Source organism: Pezoporus occidentalis, unplaced genomic scaffold (assembly GCF_034315485.1).
Source record: "Pezoporus occidentalis ecotype Australia unplaced genomic scaffold, CSIRO_AGI_Poc_V1 ctg3, whole genome shotgun sequence".
In the NCBI taxonomy this organism is placed as follows: Eukaryota; Metazoa; Chordata; class Aves; order Psittaciformes; family Psittacidae; genus Pezoporus; species Pezoporus occidentalis.
In genome coordinates, this window is record NW_026914940.1 from 21,260,295 (window position 1) to 21,286,891 (window position 26,597).

The following is a 26,597-nucleotide window of genomic DNA, read 5'->3' on the forward strand; positions in this document are numbered from 1 at the left end:
GGCCCCTTGGCAGGGAGGGCAGCGCAGAGAGGGCTGGCCCTCGGAGCAGCCCGCGCCAGCCGCTCGGGCGAAAAATGCCGTGTTTTAAACACCACTTTCCTAAATAAATAGCATTTCACTTGCTGGGCTGTGAGGACACCGGGGCTCACAGCGCCCAGGACAAGAGTGGTTCCCCTGGCCGGACTCGGGTGGGCGCGGAACCCAGCCGTGTTTTGCCTGCCACAGGGAGGCCGGTTCTATCAAGAACGAAGCAGAATAGGGACTTCACTACCGCCTTTTCCTCCCCTCACCGCTGGCTTGCGTACCCCAAGGACGACACCCCCGAGGCACGGATCGGGGGGAGGTCGTTTCAGGAGAACCGTCATTTCTTGCCCTTTGCAGCAAAGGAAAAAAAGAGCCTCACTTGCCGGAGACGGTGGGAGCGAGGGGGACAAGAAGGGGGAAAGTGGAAGAAGAATGGGGGGAAAAAAACAACCCACAATCAAAGCCCCAAAATGCTAGCAAGAAAACCCCCCAAAACCCGCTGCAGAGCCCAAACCGACCAAACAACGAAAGAGCCTCAGAGCGGAAGGAACGGGGCTGGCAGTGGAGAGGTGCAGAGTCCCTGCCCAGGCTCTTTGCTCCCCGGCCCCCGCGGGACGTTTCAGCCACGCCGGGAGCAGGAACGCCGCGCTCTGCTGCTGCCGGCAGCCCCGCACATCTGCTCCCGCTGACCCCGGCGCAGCCTGCCGGCCAGGCCAGCAGGTGTGCGGTGAGAGCTGCTGCGAGCCCCGCCGCCCGGCCGCGCCGTCCGGTGCCTCAGCACCCGCCGAGACCGGGATCGCTCGGGCGTCGGACGGCTCCGAGGCAACGGACCCCCGTCGAGCAGCGGTGACCCCGCTGCGGGCACAAGCCGCTGCGTTCCACCGAAGCCTCGCAGGTCCGCTTCCACCCCGGGGGCGCATCTTGTGCCCCAGGGGCTTCCACCCGGCTGGGCAGCGGCCCCCGCCCCGCTGTGCGCCGGCAGGTCGAGGCGGGGGGCGGCTGGACCAGAAGCGCTGCACCAAGCGGCGGCCCACGGTGCTGTAGCGCCCCCTGGAGGTCGACGTGGAGCCCTTCCCGCTCTGCCGTCTCCGGCCCCGTCCGGCGCGCTGGGGGGAGCGCCCCTGCGGCCCGGGAGCGGAGCTCAGCCAGCACCGCCCGGGAGACGAGGGCAACGCGGCCCCGAGGTGGGGTAAAGCAACGGCGCTCTCCATGGGCGCCCGAGTGTCCACCCCGCTCTGCTGGCTCCCACCCCGTGCCGACACCGCCACGGTCATCTCCGACTCCCTCCTCTCCACCCCAAAAAGTACACCCGGAGCTCTGGACTCTGTCCGGGGGAGCAGGGACTCCGGCAGTGTTTGCTCTCTCTGCGGAGAACAGATTACAGCCGTTCCTCCGCTGGTGATGCAGGCCGGGGCAAACCTTGACCACCCGCCCCGTCCTGAGCACTGAAATGCACCCGGGCGGGATGGGGAGGGGAACGACACAGGAACCGCGGCTCGGCGGCAGCGGGGCCCCGCGTGGGGGGCTTGGCGGGCCTCCCGCGGAGCACCGTGCACGGCCACGGTGCGCGCAGGAAGCTGCTCAGAGCTTTGCACACCGCCGCCGGCACCGAGGGCGGCCGCAGTCGCTGTGGGACTCATTCCTACTGACATGAGTGGGGCAACAACTTCGGCGGGAGCTGGGGTGCGCCTGGTGCCCGAGGGAGGAGGGGGCCCGGCGCGGAGCTGGAGCTGCCGGTGTTCTTGCAGCACCGACTCGCGGGGGTACCAAGGCCGGCTCCGGCTCGTGAGACAGGGGCTGCACCGAGGGAAGGGGCCCGGGAGCAGGGCACCCTTGCACTCGGTTACGAGGAGCCCCTACGGCTCCCGCCGGCCGCCTGGTCGGGGAGCGCTGGCGATGCACGCAGGGCAGAGGGGCCTTTCGGCAGCGTGGGCACCGGCGGGCCTGCTGCCAGCCCCGGGCTGCTGCCCGCCGACAGACGGGCCGGTGCAGCAAACGGCTCGGACTGTACACCGGGGACAAGGAAAACAGTGACAGCCGGTCGACCTGGCATCTGATTCCGTTGCTGTTTCTTGGTGACTAAAGTATCACTTCAGTCAGATTTAGCGCGGTGGGTTTTTGTCTTTAGTTTTTAATGCCCCAGTCAGGAAATCCGAACGAGTTTTGGACAAATAGCGCAGGCAGCCGGAGCCGCTGATGGCCCCCCCGGCACCGTCGTTGCGACTCCCGCTCAGCACCGCTCTCTCCCTCCTCAGACTTGGACCCACATAGATCGCCGCGATTAATTTCCATCAAAGCAAAAAGCATTTAAGCACACAACGCCCTCGGCGGGCTGCATCTCGCCCGCTCTTCCCACAGGCGCGCAGCCTTTGCCGCCCCTGTCCCGCGGTGTCCGGCCGTGGGATTGCCACCCGACAGGCACCACCACCAGGACAGCCAGCCCGACGGGTGCCTCCTAGCCGTCCCTACGCTAGGGAGCCCGCGGGGGCTTTTGCTCTTCAGACACCGCCGCGCCCCGGCTCCCTGCTCCCGGGAGCATCACGTCGGGCAGAAGAAGTGACAAACCGCCGGAGGCCGCGGTCAGCTTTGCCGTGCGCACGACGGCGGGCGCCCCGCGGAACTTGCGCGCTGTGCTACGGTGCGGATGGGGAAAGGCGGGTGCGGAGGCGGCCGCCAGCGCCGCTGGGAGCGGGGCGAGGAATCTGCCCTCTGCGGTGTTGCCGCAGTGGGTTCCGAGTCCGAGACAGCCGGAGAGGCCGCGGAGGTCTCTGTGGAGCAAAGGCTCCGTGGCGGGGCCATAGCCTGGTACAGCCGGCCTGCGCCGGAGGGATGTCTTGCCCCCGCCCCGAGGACACGGAGATGTCCGTCTCCTGCCTGGAGGAGCTTGCTCCTTGCAGCCGTCCTGCCTCGAGCGTGGTGGGCCCACCCAGCGGAGCCCAAAACCGGCGGCTTTCTCCCGCTCGTCCCAGCCTGCTGCCTGCTGACCTCCTCAGGGAACAGGGGGAGAAAACCCCTTGATAAACGTATTTTTCTAGCCTAAAGCATCACCCATACACACATACAAAACTCCCTCCCCCTGCCTTCCCGCCATCAGCAATGAAATGTTTTTGTGGTGCCTGAAATGAGCAGCTGTCAAGACATAAAGAAATACAACGTGCCGTACCTTATTACAGTTTGGTTTAAGCAGCCATTTGGCTAAGTCTTTCCTGCCGTCAGCACTGAAACACTGAGTAGGGCTGTTGCCTACAGCCACGGCTGCTGGAAGCACGGACACCCATCACACACGAGTGGGGCCCTTTCTCATCGCCCTACACCTCCCCGCCCGCGAGCTGAACCTAGGGACTTGCAGAGGGTCCCCAGGCTGGGAGACCTCCCTTACTCTCTCGTGCTGGCATTTTACATTTTACCTCTCTTGGCAGACGTGCCAAGCAACAGCTTGCAGGGTGGAGGTCTGTCTGCTGCACAGGGCAGGGCTGGTGTGCTTCGCTCCCAAGGAAAGCAGGATTTCAGGCACTGATGAAGCTCTGCAGCTGCCTCAGGCTGGAAGGGTCGTGAAGTCTGCAGCCTCCAAGCCAACTGTTAGGAGTGAAATCTAAGAGAAATACTGTATAAAAGCAATACATTGGTTGAAGAAATGCACTTCTACGCTTGGTCGCAAGCCTTGTAACTCACCTAGGACATGAGAACTCCAAGGCAGCAGAGAACGGGGCCCATACATCTTGTCCTGAGTCATATATTAAATAATTCCATTTCCTTTCAAGAACATTCTATATCCCAGCGAATAACTTGATTTTCACAAATAAAATTAATACTATAGGTTGAAAGTCAGCAAACAATAGAAAAGCTCAGAGGGGTTTTTCCAGTTGTAAACATGCAGAATCCATATGGTCATTAGATACATCTGTGGGTTAAGCACTGATTTGTTTATGCAAGCCTGATGCTTATGATACTCTTAAACGAGGACTATTCTGTTGAATATATGTATACTGTAATCCCCTTTTACCTACCCTCTGCATGTGTGTTTCCTGTTTTCAGCATGCATTCTCGATGTGTAAACTGTGGTGAAGGATATGTTATAAACCAGGATACTACAGAGCATTTCAGATATTTTCAGAGCTTTACAAGCACGGTGCAAGCATATGCAAATCATCACTTACAGATGTGCACAATGTCTGTATTAATCTCTGCATGTTTTTTCAGTTGTTTGTGGCATCTAATTCAAAGAAAAGGACAATAATGGATACTACAAAAAAGTATCAGTTGTTTCTGGGTAGACTCACTGCTACAACGTCCAGACAACTCTTACTGATGAAACCCCACACTTAATAAAATCAGTGTTTTCTGAAGTTAAGATATTGAAGATTCCTGAAATACAAGGAAATCAAGGGAAAACTTACCTCAGTAAAGCATTTGAAAACTCTTAAAGATACTGCCAAGGCTGAACAGTGCCCTGTATCTCTACTGGGTATGATGCAAAAAAGCACTTAAGCACATGCTTAAGTTCACCACTACCCAGAGCAGTACCTAAGCAGGTGCTTCAGTTTCTTTATATGCCAAAATCACCTGCTGAGTGTGTGTTTTACTGCTGGTTTAAAAGATTTCCTGAATCAGGGCCATTATTTCCAGATTGCCTCATAAAAATAAACAAATTAATAAAAGCTTATAAAAAATCCAAGAGCAGTTACTATTCTAGGGAAGATTTTTCATCGTACCTACTTTCATGTCCTTTTCCATTAGCTGCTGGCACTCAACCATCTGTTATGACCACCTTGAATGCTGGTGACCACCTCAGTTTCTCCTGCTATCTCATAGCACCACTGTGCGCATGATTTTGTGGGGTGAAAGGACAGTTGCTCCAGCATATTTTTTGTGGCTGTGATGCTGACTGATACACGTTGGAGGTATTTTAGAGCTGAACAGTTCTGATCTAGCTTATGGTGTGGGAAAAAGAGTCCTTTTCCTCCATGAACTCTCCACAGCCACTGTTGAGAAAGATCAGGGCAAGAGCATTCTGGAGTGCAGAAAGACTGCACAGTCAAAGCAATACTTTGGAACTGGAATAGGTTAGTCTGAGAATGTATCTCAGTCAGGCAGGGAGCAGTCAGGAGACTTCATTTTAAAGAATATTCTTCTATTCCAATTCCCTTTCCTTCCCATCTCTTCCCTTTCCTTCCTTTTTTTTCCTATAAAACCAGGACAAATCTGAACTGAGATCCAGCAGTGTGTGTCCACCTCCTTTGCCCAGGGATTTCTGTTTTCTGTTCCTGTGGTGGTGCATGCTTTGAGGACTGGCATTCCACTTGCTCTCCTTAGTTCCTTTTCCTAAACCCCTCAGCAGTGTTTGAGGGACCTATGCAGGCTGGTAAATGGAAGGATGAAAACTAGTGAATGGATGGTCCTCATTTTGTCCATTCTGGATGGCATTGTCCATCGCATAAAGAGTATCAATTATTATTGCAGATCTGCCTTGTCTGCATTAACTATTTCATTTATTTCACCTGCTCACCCATGACAGGCTGGTGAAAATTATTAGTAGGTTATGCTGTTCTTTCAAACACCCCTTTGGGAACTGTTTCCAAGAAAAATACAAATCCTATTCATTTCAGCACCAGAACGCATTTTAGCACCAGGGAAGTGCTGAAAGCCAAGGTCATTACATTACAGCAGAAACAGAATTGCCTTGAGGCCTCTTATTTTCAGCTTTTCAGATCAGTGGAGAGGGGAAAGAGATACTGTCAACCACACCACAAACTTTTAAGTGCAATATGCATTCCACTTTTCCATTTCATTTGTCCTGGTGATTACTGATTGTTCAAATGCAACCAGGAGCTTTCAAATTTCACTGTTGCCATGTCTCTGAACTCCTGGATGGAGCCTAACTGTGTAGGTGCAGTGCTTTGCTGTTTTGGAAGGCTAAGTGTATGTTGAAGGGAGCCCCAGAACTCCTGGGGCAAGGAATGCTTTGGAATGACAACCTTCCCAGCTGTGATGGAAGCAAGGATCAATGGTGTCTGCAACATGAGGGGCTTTCAGGGAGACTAGGACAGTCTACCTATGGAGAGTTGTGAGGATGCCTCCATCATTAACAGAAAGGGTCAGGACAGAGAAATCAAAGATGATTATAGTGAGAAAACATTTTCTGAATCCAAGAAAGGCCCTACAAGAAGATTCACAAAGCCACCTGAAGGGATTCTTGAACAAAATGTGCTTGAACTCTTCATGAAACATGGAAATAGAGAATTCCCCGTGACTTTGGCCAGAGGGCTTTGAACAGTGTGGCATGGTAAGAATTGCTATTGGGAAGAAGCAAAAAGTAAATGTAATAGTGTGTTTATTTCAGCCCAAGCTGGTATGAGAGTCGGTGGCCACAGCAGCATTGCTGACACTCCTGAGATCTGAAAAGGAGACCACCAATAAAGGTCATTAGCTAAGGTTTAGCAAGGTTAACCCTGACCTTTCCCCATTCTCTAGACAGCTCTTGAGCAAATACAAACCACAGTTATTAAAAACTCTTAAGCAACTACAATAACAAAATAGAATGGAGTCAAAACTGCAGATCTGTTTTATTCAAAGCATAATATTTACAGATGACAGATACTGAAAAGCAGCAGAACTGGTTTTAAGGACCATCCCTGTACATAGATAGTAGAGGCACACTTCAAAGCATTCAGTGTCTTGAACTACACTGAGACATGAATTTAAGCTTTCCAGAAAGAGTATTTTCATTCCTAGAGTTTGGCAATTCCTACATGCCTGGTAAAGAAGAAATCAGAAATGCTCGACTTGCTGTTAGAGTTACAGGTGGAGCCTAAAATGCTAAAAGGCTGCTCAAAGCATTGCTTAAGTCTAATCTAAAGCAGCATTAGTTTAATGTTATCTTTCCCCCCTCAACGGCTTCAAGAAGATACATAAAACCAGACCAGAGCTGATGTTTACTTTTACAGCTAATGGTTCCTCAAATCTACAAGAATTTCTAAGGAGTAGATAAAAGCAGCTGCAAAAGTGATCTAGAAATAAACATCCAGAAGAAAACATAACTGCAATCAAAGTTCCAGCTGTTCACATCTTAATTCTTATCAGTATTCTTTTAATCAGGCACATTTTGAAGTCAAAGGCTTATTTCCAACAGCTTTTGTCCATACACATATATACGCTAAAGTCCCTTGAAATATTACAGAAGTTCTGTTTCCCATCAAAATAGTGTACACTGTCACTGAAATTATTAATTTTCTTTTCCTCATCCCCCATGTTTTCTCTTCTGGGCCCCTCTTTTGCATCTGGCATGTGTACTGATACTCAAGATGACAAATACTGATAACTGCAAAGCTGCAATGCTGCATACTTCCATAAGGCAAAGCTTAGCCAAAGTTAGTCATTGATTTATGTCCTGTACTCTGTTCAACAGCACAAGGGTGGCTTTTTTTCTTTCTAATTCCATACCTTTAATCCTTGCCACCTTCAACTTACTGTGTGTCAAATTTATTGTTGCAGCTGTGGTTTCTTAAAATGAAAGTATGCTTCTTGAAGGCAGTGACACATTCTTCAGTTTATTCGCAGATTTAAATGCTCAGTTGTTCGAAACCGCCTGAACTCATTAAAATCTGATGGTGTGGTGCTTTTGCCATATTAAATGGTTGATAGAGAAGTTTTCAAAAACAAATGAAGGATGTTGGGATAACTATTTTTACTCAGCCCAAATGTGTAGAAAGTGTGGTAATGTTGGCAAAGATCATAAGCCCAGGGTTCTCTTTGGTGAAGAGGTTATTTACAAAATACACAAGGCAGAGAAAGCTCTCCCACACATAAAAAGCCTTGTGCAGGTGTACAGATGAAAGGAAACAAACTCTGCACCATCTAGGTACCATATTACTTAGGATGACTCAACGACCCACAGTAGGAGAGAGCCCACAAGGCAGATCAATTTCAGAAGAAACTATATGCTTACAAAAAAGAGATGCAGAAGTGTTTATATCATGACCTGCACTATTTTAAGAGAATACCCAGCTTCCCTGTGCTCTCCCATGGAAAACAGACCAGAGGCAAGATGCTGTAAAATATATCTCCATACACTTGTGAGTGCTCCAAGTTCCCCTTCCAACCCCTTTGACAACTATCTGAAGGATTACTCTTCTTGTAGGTTTGCTGGTGAAAAGGACCATACCTTTGCTTCAGCCATTTCAGTTCAAAGTCTGGTGCAGTAACTCAAACCCGCTTTTATCATCCTTAAAAGCTAAGAGGTTAGTGTTTTCCACCAGAGCAGCTGAGACACGTCCCATTCCAGGAAAAGGCCAAGAAAATAGCTGAGAACAGTAACAAACCGCTGCAAAAAATCTGCCAGAGGACATCTGTCAAAGTCCAAAGAGTTCCAGTCATGTATTATTTCATTTGATCCCAGAGGCTAAATAATGTACAGGAAAGATTTAATAATGTTATGCAGATTATGTGTGGAAATGTAAAAGGAACCAAATACAATGCCAGTTTGAAAAAATCTTCATGTGCTCATAGCACTATTATTGCTGCAGTCAGAAAACACAGCTTGAGCAATAGGCTATGATAATAAAATTAAAAATTGGAATTGCTAGAATATTTACTCAGGTGAGGCTATTTGATTAAAAAATATGATTTCATATTTTCCCTCTGCCAGGAAATTATCAGTGGAAAGAGCTCCATTCCTGTTTCCACCACATCAGTTCCATTGCCATCTGAAACCCTGATAGTGAAAACATGGCAACCAAGGTCTGCTGCTCACAACATTTCCAAACACCAGTGCAAAGGAGACTTCAGCTGCTGAAAGGAGAACAAAACCAAACTGCCTTCGGCTACATCTGCCTGCAAGTTTGAGTTACAGCATCTGACTGAACTAGAATTTCTGAACTACAGGTATGGCCCCTATCGCCAAGTCACTTCCATAAACAGTAATTTCTGGCAGAGGAGGGGGAAGAGGCAGCTGGAAGGGTGATGTGAATGGCCACCACAGGATCTGCCAAATGACATCTGTCAAATCTTCTGGTAGTGTAGTTCTCCAATGCCTTGTGACACAACTTAAATACTAGCAAAGGAGAGAGTATTAAACAGGATTCTTAGCCAGGATGGCCATGGGCTCCATCATTAAAAACCCAACCTGAATGCAGAAGCAAATGGATCCTATCTGGCCATAGCAAAAAACTTCTGTGCAGACTCTCACAAAGGAAGAGAGTGTAATGTTTCCTAGATTTCTTGAGGCTGGCAGTTGCGGCGGTCTTCCTTCAGCTGGTGTTTTTATCTCCCTTTGGATAGCAGGTATAGTTTTAGTAGCTGAAAACTTATGCTCACCAGTTTTTCTTTCAGTGGAAGGATCTAACACTTTTCTTTCCAAGGTTGGGTTTTTATTTGCAGGGAGTTCCAGCGGGTTTTTCGGTTTCTCATTTCCTCTTGCTATTTCTGCCCTCATCTGTTTTGCAAATGGCCACCATAATGTTAAGCTTATCTAATGGCCAGGCCTCTGCCTGGAAGAATGCTAGCATCATTTTGAAAATCACTCATCTGAAAGCATTCAGAGGAGATGGTCATCACCTTCTCCCTGAACCTCAAACATAAAACTTCCCTGATAAGTGCATATTCCAATACCATGAAAAACAAGAAGTTGCTCTTAAATTCAGATATAATTTTAACCAGCCTCCTTGGGTGACACTTTGTTGAATTAATCTTACTCTACAAATAATAAAGTCTTTTTAAAGTCTTTTTTTTTCAGTCTTTGGAAAAGATACTGGTTGTACAGACACAGTAAAGAGTGAGTGTCCCCATGATGGCTTCACTGTGAAGGCAGGTTTCATTCCACAGTTGGTTCTCCTTTATTTGTTAATTGGGATCCTTTTTTTCTTCACTTGTAGGGTGTAGTCCAGGTCCATCTACTCTTGGGTTTTGACATTAGGCATAGCCATTGCAGTTGCTACCATCAGTGAGATTTGGGGGCTTTTTCACATGTCCTGCTGAGAAAAATGGCAAAGGCTGAACAATTTTTTTCCCCTTGGTAAGGGCACATCTGTGAAAATGCAAGACTTGTTGCAGGTCTTTATGTGCAGACATGCACAGAGAACAAAAATCTCATGAATTTTGTTACTGACCTTGTTGAGTTCTGGATTTTATTCAAAAGGAGGAATTCAGTAGGAGTATTGGGTCTTCAATTTAGAAACTTGAGAAGAATCCTAAAAACACTACCCAAGGTCTGTGTTAAGACACTCTGAGGACACAACATGTAGCAATAAAGATTGATGTAAGAGCTAACAAGATTAACCTTGCAAAAAGAAAACCAGAAGTTTGTCATCATAACATTTATTTAGTTAAGAAGGAAGAGATGAGAACAGTTCCTATACATTCTATAGAAAAAACAAGTCTGTAGGAAAGGGGTCTGTGTGGAAAAATCATCACTCATTCAGACTTCTATTTCCCCAAAGAGAAGGAATTCTGACCTTGTCAGAGATAGAAAAAACAGGCCCAAAGGAGGAAACTGCAGTATGAAGACACCTACACAACAAAAGACTACCCTCTGGAGGAACCTTATTTTGGAAAGAGGGCTAACAACAGGAAGAGAAAGTTCTGCCGGCCGCTGCAATGTGTTGTCCGAAGGGCTGATTCAGTCAGCTCTGACAGAGAGAGAGACCTCCTGAGAGACTGCTGGGAAAAGCGTTTCCCAGCTTCCACGGATCCCGCTGCCTCAGCGCTGTGGGATCTGCTACTGACCACAGCAGGAAAGCTGCCGAGTCTCAGCCGCTGAGCATCAGTCAGTTTCTACTCTGATATACCAGAGGATGCAGGAAGCAGAGAGGCAGGAATGCATGACAATACTAGAGGAGTTATCATAGTACACAAGGCCTTTCTGGAAGAGAAAAAGAAAGTCATACACTTAATACTGTTTTATTAGACTACATAGTATAGCTTAGCTTATTTATTTTGAGTAACTAAGACCATATTTAGGCGGAAGCTGTATTTAAGTTATTTCAGTAAAAATTTAAGGTTAAAACAATAGATATATTGGGATAAACTGGCTGGTGACTTACATGGGCTGTGGGTCTTCCTTTGCACAGTCATTTGTTGATTAAACAAACCTTCTTGAGGCTGAGGACGCTGAATAACAGCAATGAGGCTCCTTCCAGCTTCTAATTTGCATGATAAGGTCCTGTGTATAGCCTTCCTGTCCTAAGACTAGGAGAAACAAACAAAAATAGAATTTCTGGTGGAATCCCCTACATTTCTGAAAGGTATTATTTAAAAATTAGACTGCAAGAGATTATTATCACAGGCATACCGCTTTAGAATAGACTTCCTAGAGGCAAAGAAAGTTTTGGGAAAACCTCTCAAACAATTCCTCTTACTATAAGACACCTGTTCTCCTTAAACCACTTTTTTTTTTTTTTTAGTAGAAGTCATCCCAGCTGAATTAAATTTGTTTCCCTTGGGCCTGCATTTTCTTTAGCCAACACAACAGCTGCACCATGTGGAGATGAGCCACAAGAAGTGTAACAACACATGCTTGTGATTGCTGTATCAGCTTTGGCAGATTTAAGTGCAGAGGTCTTTAGCTGCCTTCTATTAGGAAGCCAGCTTTACAATATATACAACATCCTGCAAAGTAGTAGCAATAATATTATATATAGTTCTATGTATTTCTTGTACGAGCTGGTACAGTAAAATGAGAAAGGAACTGACTATACTTATAGCTATAAATATTGTAGTAAGCACAAACATTCTCTTCTGCATGCAAAGTAGGAACAGAACAGGAGGATGGGTTAACTACAATAAAATCCCCTGAGACCCTTGTGCTAGCTGTTATCCAGTCCTGCAGAGACACTCAACCATTCAGAATGTGCAGTAAACCTGTTATTTCAAAGCTGCAGTAAATTTAATCTCCCCAAGAAATTGCTGAATTCCTGGAAAATAATGCATAATCTTGGTTTAGCATGCCTTTTTTTTTTTTCCTCATTTCAAGAACAGGTGCCAAAAATTGTTCATATGGAGTCTAATTCAATACACTTTAGAACAAAGTTTAAAAGGGTGCTTTAGAGGTGCTTAATTAAGAGCTGTTGAGTATCCCACACCCATCAAAATGAGGTATTTGTTTTTGAAAGACCATTTTGAAAGGTAAAGATAAATGCCAATAATACAGCATAGAATTGAGCATTTGTGTCTATATTGTGTCGTTCTTGTTACTTTCTGTATAGTGTACATATCTGTGGGCATTCTAACACAGTAGTGTGACTTCATCCTTCCTACATATTTTCTCACTTAAAATTGCTATACCATTGCATATTGTATAATGTGCATTGCATAGCATACATTGATATTGTAATGCATTATACATTAATATGCAATGCATATTATACAACTTTGCATACATGTCCCTGTGACTCTGAACAGCAAATTTTCCCACTGCCTAATGTTTCAGATGCTTAGTATCTATTCCAGGATAAGGGGACCACTTCTACTCTGTTTATCTTCTCTGACTGCATTGTTTTTAATCAAATGAACCTATGACACATTATTAAGAGGTTATGTCAAATAAATTGTAGTGTCTAATGTGATCTGCCTCCAGTTTTGACCTTTCCTCCATCCTCCTGGGAGATTAATTGAGCCAAGGATGGAAACACTAGTCAAGCAAAAATCTGTGTTCGTATTCACACTCCCATGATCAAATTAGGCACCACTCTCCTTTGAGAACTGATCCCCAAAGAAGTATATTTGAAAGAAAGACTCTGTTGATGTTAACAGATTTTGGATCAGGTCCTAGAGACATTCTGACTAGTTTGAACTGCATGAAGCAGGGATTTACTATCTATTAATCTTCTTTCCTCCTTCTTCTCTTTCAGTTTTCATTGTTTTACCTAGTATTCAAATTAGCACATTCATTTTAAAATTAGCTTTAAGGAATTTAAACTGCATATTGCTAATCTGGTAAGAGCAGCTGAACACCACTAGTGTAACAAATTAGATCATGGAACTACAGGAGAGCTCAAGGATGAAGCAAGAGAACTTGTGTACTGGCTAGTTCAAGGTTACACAGAAACATTGAGCTCTCTCTTGTTTAGAAAATATTAAAATGTGCTATATGAACATAAAAGAAGTAATGTCTTTAAAAGGATTAGCAGTTTTACTCTGTAGGGATCTATGGGAGGAGATGGACTCCACCCTGAAGAAGATAAAAGACCTCAGTTTTCTCAGCTGGAAGGAGTGATTCATTTTAGGTGGAAGTGGTATGCATGTGATATTCCTCATGTGGTAAATTAACTGTTTCCATTAAGCTCCTAGCATATGGAATTGCTCTCTTTCCTTCCGCTCCACAGTGAAAATTATGCCACCAGAACATTTTAGTTTTGCTAAACCCAGCCTGGGTAAAAATGTGCAGTGTTGATAGCTGTTGACAAACTCTTATTCCGTATTAAATGAATCCATTAATCTTCCACTAGTTTTCTGTTTGCAACTAAGAAAATCTATTTTTCAGTAAAGGAATACCGGGAAAAGTTTAGGTCTCAAATTCAATGGGGTTCATTAGCTCTCTAGATAGTAACTTGCTTTATGTTTTGCTGTCATTTTATAGCCTGACCTACGTACACTCATTCAGTCACTTCAAAGTTCTGTTTTCAGCAGACAGTTCCTTTGCTCTGTCGTGACAGCAGTTTAAGTATTCATCCTGGGTAGGGGTGAGAATGTGTAAAACTCTCCCCTGTTGAACCAAGCCGAACCTGATTAGAGGAGACTCAAGTCAGTACATTGTATAAAGGCAGTTCTGTGAAACTTCATTATTTGCTGGGTTGCTGTTTCTTTAGTACATGAGCTACTGCGGGGAAGGCTTCCCACCGCTTTTAAGAGCAGAATGGGAACATAAGTACAAATCTTGATCTTTTTCTTGTTTTGAATATATCTCTACTTTGCATGGGATTTTATCTTGTAATCAGACCCTTACTTCACGGTCAGTCATGAAATGGCTGTTATGACACTGAAATTTTTTTGGGAAGTTTTAAGACTAGAACTGTATTTAGGGTTTGGGTTTTGATTTGTAGTTTTTTTTTTCTTGTGATTGTACATGCTACAGGAGTATCTTATTTGGACTTGAATTGTGATATTCTGGCATGTTTTGATTGGGAAAGGTTGGAAAATATTAGGAAACTGAAATGTTGTGGTTTCTGGATTTTAAAGCATGATTCCTCCACATTGATTAAAGAATGATTCCTCCACATAACAAACACTTGTTTTTTGGTCCCTATGAAGCAAGATGGAGATGCATTTCAGACATAAATAGGAAGGGTTTCATTAAAAAAAACCAACACCCCAAACAAAAAAAAAAAACAAAAACAAAAAAAGACCAACAACAGAGTTCTATAACTGAATAAGCTGTAAGGATTTTACAGCATTGCTTTTGTAGTGCTCAGTATTCACAATATGCTCTCCAGTTGTATTGAACTCTCCTTATTTGTCATTTGTTGTTCTGCACTTGTGCTTCCCACCTATTTATACTTCTCTTCGATCACTTCTGAGAGAGGCCCACAAGGGCAAGGAACCTTACCTCTTTTAAATCTGAAAGAATGGGTCATGGTAGCCTCTTGAGAGAATTGTCCCTAAAAGAAAAAAAAAAACCAAACTCCTAAACTTCCCTAAACATTTCTGTCATGTACACCTCAACTCTCAGCTCAGGAGCAAAAGGAAGATGGGAGAAAATGCAGCCCTCACAGAGGTGAAAGCCTTGGGCATAAGGCCTGTATGTATTCAGGCAGCTGACATGCATTTCACATAGCACTTGCTTCATCAAGTAATGATGATTCAATCATTCTTTAGTTTTTGATACTAGTTTCCATTTTGAACGCAAGCATCAAGGCATGCTAGTTAAATGTTATTTATTCTCTAGGGTGTGAGCACACTTCTTTGCAGACTGAAGAACAGATGGCTGTCCACAGAAAGAGGGAATATTTTTGTGTAGAAGGGAATCCAGAGTAACCCTCAGCATTACCACAACAACAGTAATTGTTTTACAAACCAAAATATTTTTTTTTTCAAGTCGATGATAATCCGGAGATCCCATGAGCACAATCAATGCAGCTGTAGTACAGACTGGAATATCTTCTGTGGTTAACTGTAAATAGCAACTCTGTATCCATGGTTTATTTTTACCATAGTGTGCTATAATAGGAAAAATAGCAAACGGGTAGTCTATATATAGCCTGTTACTAAGACTGTGAGTTAAATGGCTAGTCAACAGAAAAATCCTATCCTAATCAACAAATTTCTTTAGGTCTAGTAGTAATTTTTGGATACAAAAATGATGTATATTAGGCAGTGCAGCTAAGTTTTTACTACTACAGGTTGTTACTGCTCTTTTTAATGTCAAAAAAGAATTTTGTGAATCATGCTGATTTTAATAAAGTGTATATGGATAGCAGAACCTGCATCTGTATTGCCTGATTATTTATTTACTGCATCTTTTTTTGCTGGACCAGCAAAAAGTCATTTTCCTTTTACATTACATTAATTAAGCATTAAGTTCTGAAAAGTTAAGGAGAAGAAATAAAAAGCAACTGTTCTTCATTCCTAAGCTTGATTAAAAACTCACTTTTAGTTAAAACTCTCAATTTTAGTCCAAACTATTCTTCAGACAGAATATGCTGTTGTTTTATTTATAAGTATTTTATGATTGACAGGGTTAGAAAAGTATATAACAAATTCTTAGATAAGACTTCAAGGTTACTTCACATTAGACATGATAGGTAGGAAAAAATACAGGCAGAAGTCAGTTTTTCTTATCTTCTGTATAAACAAGCTGGTATTTCATTCAAGGCCTTTTCTTCAACTTTCAGCATACCAGATTGTTATCAGGCAGTCACAGAGACATGCAAACATGGTGTTGTTGACTATTTGTCTACTGAATTTATGAATTAGTTTCTAAGGAGATCAGGCTCCTGCATTCGTTCTCTCTTTGTTCTTGCCTGCCATTCCTTGCCTTTCTCCCCTTCACACTCATTTGTGACTTAGCTAGCTAGTATTAATCATGTTTGATGAAAAGCTGGAGGTCTGTAATTACAGTAAGTTCCTATTTTTACAAAACTCGTTAAGTGATGTGTAGAGGAGGGAATGCCCAGAACTTCACACAATACTCCAGGTGAGGTCTCACGAGAGCAGAGTAGAGGGGCAGGATCACCTCCTTCAACCTGCTGGTCACGCTCCTTTTGATGCAGCCCAGGATATGGTTGGCTTTCTGAGCTGCAAGCACACACTGCCAGCTCATGTTCGTTTTCTCATCGACCAGCACCCCCAAGTCCTTCCCTGCAGGGCTGCTCTGAATCTCTTTGCCCAACCTGTAGCTGTGCCTGGGATTGCTCTGACCCAGGTGTAGGACCTTGCACTTAGCATGGTTAAACTTCATGAGGTTGGCATCAGCCCACCTCACAAGCATGTCGAGGTCCCTCTGGATGACATTCCTTCCCTCCAGCATATCAACCGGACCACACAGCTTGGCATCATCAGCAAACTTGCTGAGGGCGCACTCAATCCCACTGTCCATGTCACCAACAAAGATGATGAACAAGACCGGTCCCAACACCGATCCCTGCGGGACACCACTCGTTACTGGTTTCCAGCTAGACACAGAGACATTGACCACAACTCTTTTTGTGCGGCCATTCAGCCAGTTCTTTATCCACCGAGTGGTCCATTCATCAAATTGATGTCTCTCCAATTTAGAGACAAAGATGTCGTGTGGGACAGTGTCAAACGCTTTGCACAAGTCCAGGTAGATGACATCAACTGCTCTACCCCTGTCCATCAGTTCTGTAGCCCCATCATAGAAGGCCACCACATTGGTCAGGCAGGATTTCCCCTTAGTGAAGCCATGCTGGCTGTCACCAAGCACCTTGTTGTTTTTCATGTGCCTTAGCATGCCTTCCAGGAGAATCTGCTCCAAGATGTTGCCAGGCACACAGGTGAGACTGACTGGCCTGTAGTTCCCTGGGTCATCCATTTTCCCCTTCTTGAAAATGGGGGTTATATTTCCCTTTTTCCAGTCATCAGGAACTTCACCTGACTGCCACAATTTTTCAAATATGATGGCCAGCGGCTTAGCAAGTTCATTTGCCAGCTCCTTCAGGACCTGCGGATGGTTTTCATCAAGTCCCACGGACTTGCGCAAGTTCAGGTTTTTAAGATGGTCTCAGACCAGATCCTCTCCTACAGTGGGCCCAAGGTCTTCATTCTCACAGTCCCTGCATCATATATCTCCTGGAAAACATGTACTATTCTGCAGTTTTCTAGTAGTGCCATGTATTACTTACAACGCATGTTACTTAAATAAGCCAGGTCGAATACCTGCTTTTATTTGCTACCAAGGGAACTAGATAAGACTCTTACTAGAACATGCATTATTTATTTGCATGATATATGAGTTACTTTGAAGTACATATTTGAAATTTAAATCTTACCATTAGTAATACCTGTTAGAAACTCAGACATGAACTTCACCAGTAATTTTTATTCTTCTCAGGTTTATTATGAATTATGTTCAACTGAGGCAGAATTGACATCTTGGAACTTTCTGTTTCATGTACTTAGGGGCTGGGGGTCTGTCTTAGCCTGTGATTATACAGCACCTAATATCCATGCCATCATGATTCTTGATTCCACTGCAGTATAAGTAATTATAATATAAATTATTTTATCTGTTTACAAAAGTACATTATAATATAATTATAGTACTTGAAAACTAAGTATGGTCTTCATCCATCCATCCTTTGGTCTAAGGAATTACATCAGATATTGATGCCAGTTCTGCAGAGAAGGAAGTCCTAATGCATGCTGATAAATTGGTGAAGTGGATTAAAAGCTTTAGAAGAAAAAGAGTTTGTTTTCTCCTGTATTTTTAAGATTGGGCTCCGTTAAGCTTTTTCTTACTCATCTGCCTTCTCAGGAGTGTTACATAGTTCCACTGTTGGAAGAGATCATGGGAATACTCATGTAGATTGTCTGCAACTTCCTCATCTCCATGTTGTCTAGACACCAGCAATCTCATAGTATATTCATGCCTCCTGAACATCTAGACTTCCCTTGACTGGAAAGCCTGAATGAGGTAGTAGAACAGAGGGAGTCTGTTTTCCCTTCCAAAGTTCCTTCTTTGCTGGTGGCTAGGTACAGCATTGTAATGCATACCAAATCAGTGTTGCATTTCACAGGACAGTTCCCAAATTCATGTTGCAGGGGAAAGGTGAAATGGTGTTATTTATTACAATATAATAGACTGAAAATATAATTTGAAAATCTAAGAGATGAGTAAAGTGATCTTGAAGAATACTGTGGTATGCGTGTTATCTTATTGATATTTTATTTTCAGCATAAATGTACTTAGAAAGCATTCTGGTGGTTGAATAAGGCACAACTGCAACTTCTGTGAGAAAGTTATGGGATCAGTCCGTATTTTTTGGCACCTTCCACCTCACTTAACTTCTTCTGTTTCAGATATCTTGTTTTTTTTTCACACTTTCTTTTTTTAGTGGCATAGATGGAGGACATTCCTGCCACTTCTTCCTCAATTATCAGGTAGTCAGGGTATTTTCTGGGAGGGGGGATTGTGGTATTAAATGGTTTTGAATGAAGAGAGTGAATATCTAAATCTGCTATTCTTGGACAAATTTTCTTTCTTTCAAACCTTTCTTGTTCCTATCACCTGTCATTAAAGGGGGGAGGAAGAATGGCAGATTAGGTTGTTTAGCCAACTTCTTCCAGAGAAAGAAATATATCTGTGAATGGGAAGAGGGAGCATTTCTTGGTTCCCTTTGTCCTGCTGTTACAACTATAATATAGTACCTGTATTTTTTCTAAGACTTCTTTTCCTTGCTTGAATGTATAGTTTGTCACAGGTTTGGCTTGAGATGGGGAGCTGGAAAATTTTATCTTCTCTGAAATAACCTGAAAGAAAAATACTGGCCTAAAGATTTGTGTCAAAGGATGTGGAGACAGCCTCTGCATTCCAGGAGTACCAGAGCCATATAGGGATGTCAGGCTTCCCTTCATTAGGTGAAACTGGTGAAATGTAATTGATCAGTGGATACAGCCACACCCTGTAAACCAAAGTTGGACACATAGCATCTTCTACCTGCTTGACCTCACTTGCTCTAGAACTGACAGATGGGAAGTCTTGCGGGGTTCTTCCTCACCACTTTCTAATGCACTCATACCACACTCCATCTGAGGCATCCACTGGCTCCTTCTCCTGGGTGGTTTTTTTTGGCATCTCCTACAAACTGTCTATGGTATGCACATATCTGGCAGTACTGCTGGTGAGCCACTCTGGCCTGTGGGATGATACTTGGAAGATCTCTGATGTTCTATTGCAGTTTTTCCATGACTCAGAAAAACAAAGAAACCTAAAAGGTCATATGGTGGTGTGTGATTTGTTTTATGGGTTCATTCAATATTGCCATTGTGTATTTAGCTCAACCACAGTGAGTCAACTGGATTGGACTGAGTCAGCCAAAACAGAGAACTTGCACAACAGTAGGACTTCAGTCATTCAGGAGATGAAATTAGGTATGAAGTGTGGATTCTTTTTAGAGGGCAAATGCTGTTGTACATCTAAGATCAGTTTAAAGTGGAACTTGGGCACCTCAGTATTTTTATGGATCTTATCCAAGTGTTTTACTGCCTTAAACTTCCACTAGTCAGGCAAATAAACATACTTGCAGGAAAGGATACAGAAATTGGCTTGAACATTTAAGCTTTTCATGTATTGACTTGGCTGGATCTACTTGGATGCTTTGTCAGTGTCTTAAATTGCTATGTAAGCAGAAGAAAATCAGGTCAAGAAATTGCAGATATCTATCACATGGTACTCAGTGGCCTAAAATCTGCTTGAATAATTATGTGAAAGCCTATGGCTTTGCAGGATAACTTGTATGCTTTGGCATTAAAAAGTCAAGTGCCCCATGCCAGCGTTTTTCACCTCAAAGCTGCACCGTCAGCCAAGGCAGCTGGGCAGAGCAGCTCCCCCGTCCTGCCATGACTAAGTTCAGTCTTCCTTTTTGCAGTGCTCTGGAGCCAGTTGTCCAAGAAGAGATCTCACTTTCCAACGAAGGGCTAGATTCAGCTGGGCTCCGAGCGCGGCCGTCCCGAGGCTGGAGCAGAGGGACGGATGAAAGGCGCAGGCCGCCCGACAGCGCTGCCCCGAAACGACAGGGCCTGCGGGTGGCAGCGGGGGAAGAGCCGTCCTCAGCCTCTGCCTCAGGCCACGAATCTGCCCCGGGCCTGCCCTCGCCCCGAGGCCCAGCTCCAGGGGTCGAGGGATGAGGTGAGCGTGTAGGGGACGGACGGCGGTCGGTCGGTCACCCCGGCGGCGCCTCAGAGGCCCGAGGCTCTGTTTCTCCGCCTCCAGGCCAGGTCCGTCCGCGCGCCCCTCCCGCGGGAGCACGTCTGGCCGGTTCCTGGGGAGGACTACACCTCCCGGCGTGCCTTGCGGAGCGTGCCGGGACCTGAGGGCCCGGTGCCTCAGCCCAGCCGCCACCGCTTCAATGCTCTTCCCCTCCCGCCGGCGCGGCACCGCCCGCTCCTCCTGCGGCGGGGCGAGGCCTCGTCCCTCCCGCCGCTCTGAGCGACCTCTACACCGCCCCATCAGCACTTGCGATGTCGCGGGAGTAACCAGTGAGGGGAGCGGGGGGGCGGGCCTCCGCCGGCAGCCGGGCAGGCCTCGGTAGAGTCGGGTGCCTGAGCGGTGCCGCGAGCGGTGGCGGCCGAGGGAGGGCGCGGGCTCCGTTTAAAGGGCCAGCGACTTCGCGCGAAAGTTGTGAGGAGTTCAGCGGCTGCCGCCCCTTCGGTGCCCAGGGGCTCGGCCGGGAGCCCCCCTCCTGGCGGTGGGGCCGGGGGGCCAGCAGCGGCATGGAGCAGGCAGCGCCCAAGAGGTAACGACCCTCCCTGGCCGCCCCGGCCCCTCCCGGAAGCGAGCGCGGCGGCACGGCCAGGGTGAGGCCTTGGAGTGGCATGGGAGACCTGGCCCGCCTGTCTGCCCCCCTGCCTCCCCGTGACCCCGGCGGCCTCGGTTAGCTCCGGTACTGCGGGGCTTTGAGAGGGACGGCGGGGCAGCGAGGTGGGCTGAGACCTGCCTAGTGGCTGCAGCGGTTGTGTTGCGTTGGGAAGGGTCTTTGGGAGGAGGGGGCTGTCCCTGAAATCATCGTCTGGGTAAGCGTGTAGGGGGAGGCGAGCCCTTAGGGTCTAGTTAGGTTATAAGGGGAACTTTATAGCCGAGAAGAGTGCTCTGTGATCTGTGCGCTTTGTGCCTCAGGTCTGAGGGAGAAACCGATGTAAGGAGTTGTTCTTATCTTTCCACACCAGAAAGTGCCCTTGTGTCCTGCTGGTGGAGGGATGCTTGTGGGGGTGGGGGTTGCATAGTTGCAATTGTAAATCAGAGAGTGGGAAGAGGCAAAAATCATGAATATACCCACAGTATGTGTATTTTCTGAAATACATAAGCTGGCTAGTCATAATGGCTTTCAACGAAAGAAAAGGAGATTTAGATTAGATATTAGAAAGAAATTCTTCACTGTGAGGGTGGTGAGACATTGGCCCAGGGTGCCCAGAGCAGCTGTGACTGCCCCATCCCTGGCAGTGTTCAAGGTCAGGTTGGATGGGGCTTGGAGCAGCCTGCTCTAGTGGAAGGTGTCCTGGCCCATGGCAGAGGGTTGGAACTGGATGAGCTTTAAGGTGCCTTCCAACCCAAACCATTCTGTGTTTTTTATGGTATCAATGGTACATGGTGGGGTTTTTTTTTGGGCATTTATAATTTGTCTTCTTTTTGTGTGCGTATGTAAAGATGTGAAACCATGAGCTTTTGCTTATAATGTGGCACTGTCATCTTACAGCACAAAATAGTTTTGCTTTGATTGTATTGTAATTGCATTAAATGTAATATTTAAATTGGAACAGGCCTTCCTTGGAGGTAGCTATATTCTACATAGAATGTAGTATGTGGTACACAGAATGGAGTTTCACAGTTTACATATATACTTTCTGTCTTAGCACTCCAACTATTTTATTTCCCGTTAATGAAGAATCTACGGACTGCACAGTCTAAATTGGTGGTAGAAGATAATAAGTTTTACATTCTATTTTAAAACATTTACATTCTACATTTAAATTTCTTTAAAACGGCTTCCTGCAGGATGACAGGACTTGAGAAGAATGCAGTCTTGAACTTCTGTTTTCTCCTCCAATAATACATCAAGTAACACTATCTACTACTTGAAAACTTTGACCAGGAATTGATTAGTAGTTGCTATGTGGAGTGTCTTTAGCAGGCAGTGAAACAATATCTACTACTGAAAACTTTGACCAGTAATTGTTTTGTGATTTTGCAGAGTGGTTTTTAGCAGGCAATGGGGTGAGGAGGAGCAGGCCTAGTACACTGTAGTTTCAGGCTGATGTTGCTGCACGTTTCAAATAAAGGAAGTGGGACAGGCACTAGCAAGAGTTTAGGAAAAGAAATAGGAATGTCTGAGGAGTAATCAGTGTTACCTGGATCAGGGCAAAGCTTGGGATATGGTGGTATTGAAGGATTGAAAATCAAAGTTGAAGTTAGCATAACCTACCAGACTTTTTTTTTTTAAGATCTGGGGTTTGCTCTAACTTTATTATGATGTGTCTGGCCTAATTGAAAGTGAGGAGCTGCTGAAATACTTAGATTCGGTCAGGAAGAGCTAGAAAGCTGATGAGGGAACTTTTAAACTCTGGCATATTATTAGACTTCCTGTGTTTTTTGACGCTTATTTGTGGAAATTTGTGATGAGAACTTAAGGGATTTGTTTCTTCAGTAGGGAAGAAGATCTGAACTTAGTTTTTCATAAGAAGATTTGAACTAAGTTTTTTCATAAATGTGTATATATATCCCCTTTATCTGTTAGATTATTTTTTACAATTTTCTGATTTCCCTTTTTTTTTTTTTTTTTTTTTTTTTATTCCCAGGTATTCTGCTAGGCCATCTCCTTTTTCTGCAAGTCTGGAAGGAGTATGGATTATTTTTTATGGGCAGCATTTTTTGTTGTCTGCCTTGGATGCAGTAGTGGCTTGGAATGGCCACGCTGGATTTACTTGGCAAAATAGATACTAGCACTAGACTTCTTTACTTTGGTGCCTGTTGTCTACAGGAGCAGTTACTGTATCTGTACGGCAAGTTCAGAGGTAGCAAGAATTTCATATTAACACTTCAAAAGCTACACTGATGTCCTAGAAACCCAGTGTTCCTTTACAGCTATAGGGCACTTATGTTCCCCTCTTCTCTGTAAAGGAGCACACAACATGGTGTGTTGTGTAAATTGTTAAAACAGCTCTTCAGAAAGTAGCAGTGATGGTGGCCAAGTGACGGGGATGCTGTCAAAATCACTAACTTTTATTATTTGACTGAGGTACTGCAGCAGTAACCAAAGACTTTTAAAGAGGAGTCCTTTTCAGAATAAAGTTTTTTACTTTAAAAATAATTCAGTAGTTCTGATTTTATACTGAACAACTTGTGCAGTAGTTCACATAGTGTTTTTTTTAGTTAGAAATTCAGAGTGCTTCAGATGTGCTTTGTACTTCTTTCCTTCACTAAAAAGGACATTCATTCTTGAAATACTCCAGTTACAAAATTTGCCTCGAGTCTTGTAACTTTCCTGTGTTATCGTTGCATTTTTTTTTCCTGTATGTGTTTGCATACTCACATATGAGGACCTAGGTTGCATGCAAGGGTAAAGAAAAGTAGCTAGAGATGCAGTTCTGTCAAATACTTAGGTTTTAATCATAGAATGTTTAGGGTTAGAAGGGACCTTTAAGGATCATCCAGTTCCACCCCTTTGCCATAGGGGACACCTGCCAGATTAGGTTGCTCTAAGCCCCCTCCAACCTGGCCTTGAGCACTGCCAGGGGTGGGGCAGCCACAGCTTCTCTGAGCAACCTGTGCCAGTGTCTCACCATCCTCATAGTCAAGAATTTCTTCGTGATATCTAAATCTCCCTTCTGTCAGTTTAAAGCCATTCTCCCTTGTTCTATCACTACATGTCCTTCTAATAAGTCTCTCTCCAGGTTTCTTGTAGGCTCTGTTTATGTACTGGAAGCTGCTCTAAGGTCTCCCCAGAGCTTTCTTTCCTCCAGGCTGAACAAGCCCAGCTCTCTCTTGCCCATCTTCTGTTTGTTGCTGCCAAATAAAAGGCTGCTCAACAAGCATGGAGCATGTGAATTGAGGCTTTTGAGGTCCTTTATTTAAACTCGGGCAGTTTAATTTTCACTGAAATACATTTTTTTTTAAATTTTGTGTGAAGGGACAAACTTGTTTTTTAAAATAGTCTGTGAAAGATGTTTGTAATGTCAATGAACATGCCAGGGCACGTGGATTGCAATTGTGAAATTCCTCCTGAAAATGATGGGACAAAATTGTAAGTTTGGGTTTTATTGATAGAAAACTTGGTGTAAATGCTCAATACAATAATGTAAACTGTCTTACAGTTGCTTTTATGTGTGTGAATGATATAAAGCAGTGTAAATATCTCAAGGCTATCACGTGCCACCTCTGTTTCTGATGACTGTAGTGATTTCTCTTGCTACCTTCTCTTTTAATATCAGTATAATTGATCCCAGCCATTCTTTTAAAATGTGTCAGTGTGCTAGTTCTTCTGAAAGACGGACCACCTATATTGGTGTTTCATGGAGCAACTGTCCAGTTTTCTGTAACTCATGACAGTAATCGATGGAGTTACGTTCTTCAGCCCAGCTTTATTTTCCTTTGTTAGTTTTCAGGGTATTTTTTATGCGTACCTCTATAGCACATCACCAGTTTATTTTGTAAAATCTATATGTAATAACTTAGGAACTAAACTCATACTTTGCTTTTCTTTCTATAGTTTGTGTGGAATATCTCTTTTGGGTCCTAGTTCAGATTTTTTCTGATCTTTATGCTAGGGTTGGTAGTCTTGTCTGCTTCTCATGGTTTCCAGGTGTTTCTGCATTTAGTTATGTGGAGTTTTGCTAATGTACTCATGATGTATGAGATTCTGGTCATGCTAAATATGAATGTTTTCTCCTATCAACTGGATTTATAAAAGTAAAATTCTCTGTTAGGATTTGTTGCTCTTATTTAAGACACTAGGTGTTATGCAGAAAGTTAAACCTGCTTGGAACAAGAATATCCTTTTGCCAACTCTTGTCCCAGAATTGTAGTTTTGTTAGTCTTCCTGCTTTCAGGTACAGCTTTACTTTTGGAAGACTACTGAAGTAGCCCATAGTCACTGCCTAATGATTTTTCTAGAGGAAAAATGCCAAATCACTTTCTAGCAAGATTTTATACTTGTCTTCTATGCATATCTTTAGACTTTCTCACAGACATTCACACACACACGTGTGTGTGTGTGTGTGTATGGTACTTTTATCCTGTGGCTAGAATAAAACAGTGCCTGAATTTACCAATTTGCTTATTCTGTTTTAAACACTTATGTTGTGAAAGTAGAGGACCCATGAGGAAGAAGAATGAGATGCTTTCTTTCTCTCTGATTGTTCTTGAGCCCTTTGTTTTTTCAGTTGTGCCTCCCCCTGCCCCCCTGTATTTCTAGTCATGCCTCAGCAGATAGGTATTTTGCTGGGTGCTCATAGTATTAATTTCCCATGTAGAACATTTTGTCTTTAAAAAAAAAGCAGTGATCCTGCTGAAATGTTTGGTTCTGTATGACTTGCCCTGCGTGTTTTCAAGGTGTGGATAGTAAGGCACACACACACTCAACTCCTGATAACAAAGCTGATTCTGAAGTCTTAGATGTGTTTCTGTGTCCCAAGTTTTAGTCGCTTATTTTTAACCAATAAGATAATATTTCTAGTCATCTTGTATTACACTTAGTGCTTTTCAGCCAGTTACCACAATTATCTTCCTCTTTCTTGCTTCTTACAAAGTTTTTGTAAATGCATTCTTTATTGCAGCCTTTGCAGAACAGTGCATCACGTTTTCTTCTGTAGTTAAAAGAGCTGGGAATTCTGTTAAACTTCTAGAAATAGAAATCATTAAACAGTTTAAGCCATTAGGATCTTTCTGTGGTACAAAGAACTGTTGTTAATGCTGTCATTTGAGCATCTGGCCTAGCATTTCACTCTTACAATATATCTGTAAAGGAATTCACTTTGAGCGGTCTATTTGATGATGAAATTCTTGAGGTTGACCTGTTTTTCTGCCTTTGAATAGGTTTAGTATTTAGTGTTAAGTGTTATTTGGTCTCATAACATGTTTGTCAGAGTTGGATAATATGAAAATAGTTTTAAAACTACAGAATGCTTATTTTTTTGGTCTCCAGGTTGCCTGTTAAGTACTCTTGATAATATGTTATTTGGTAACGACATGAGTTTTGATCTTATTTCCCTGCGAGATGTAAGTTCTGTCTGTCCTGTTAAACCATGACACTATCTTTCTGCCTCTTAGTCTCTAACAAACAGAGAGAGGGCAAAAAGGAAAGCAGAGTTGCTGTGTGTTCCTGTGTTTAATTTGTAGTCTGCTTTTGCAGACTTTATTTAGCTGCTCTCATTTGTATTTTGTGCTGCTTTTCGTATTCATGAGTTGTGCCTTT

At 44.2% G+C, this 26,597-nt stretch overlaps 1 protein-coding gene and 1 long non-coding RNA gene across 8 annotated transcripts in view; one reads left to right on the plus strand and one right to left on the minus strand.

Moving 5' to 3' along the window:
• Nucleotides 1-6,563: 6,563 nt before the first annotated feature.
• Nucleotides 6,564-11,516, minus strand: LOC134168006 (uncharacterized). 2 transcript variants are annotated; one of them, XR_009966359.1, is made up of 4 exons: nt 11,309-11,516; nt 11,061-11,205; nt 10,128-10,879; nt 6,564-9,989 (listed from the first exon to the last, which is right to left on the minus strand). It is a non-coding gene; the product is annotated as an uncharacterized LOC134168006 (long non-coding RNA). The 2 variants fall into 2 exon arrangements; XR_009966360.1 differs by having other exon boundaries at nt 6,564-10,879; nt 11,309-11,513.
• Nucleotides 11,517-20,297: 8,781 nt separating this feature from the next.
• The window catches only part of STK3 (serine/threonine kinase 3), a 124,906-nt gene continuing 118,606 nt past the window's right edge, over nt 20,298-26,597 (plus strand). For 2 of the 6 annotated variants that reach the window (XM_062627335.1, XM_062627338.1), the window contains exon 1: nt 20,672-20,927. In XM_062627335.1, coding sequence (XP_062483319.1) covers nt 20,905-20,927 — 23 coding nt within the window. In that variant the 5' untranslated portion in view covers nt 20,672-20,904. Of the gene's footprint in view, nt 20,321-20,662; nt 20,928-26,597 lie in introns of those variants that run through there. The other 4 variants (XM_062627336.1, XM_062627340.1, XM_062627337.1 and 1 more) reach the window with 4 other exon arrangements.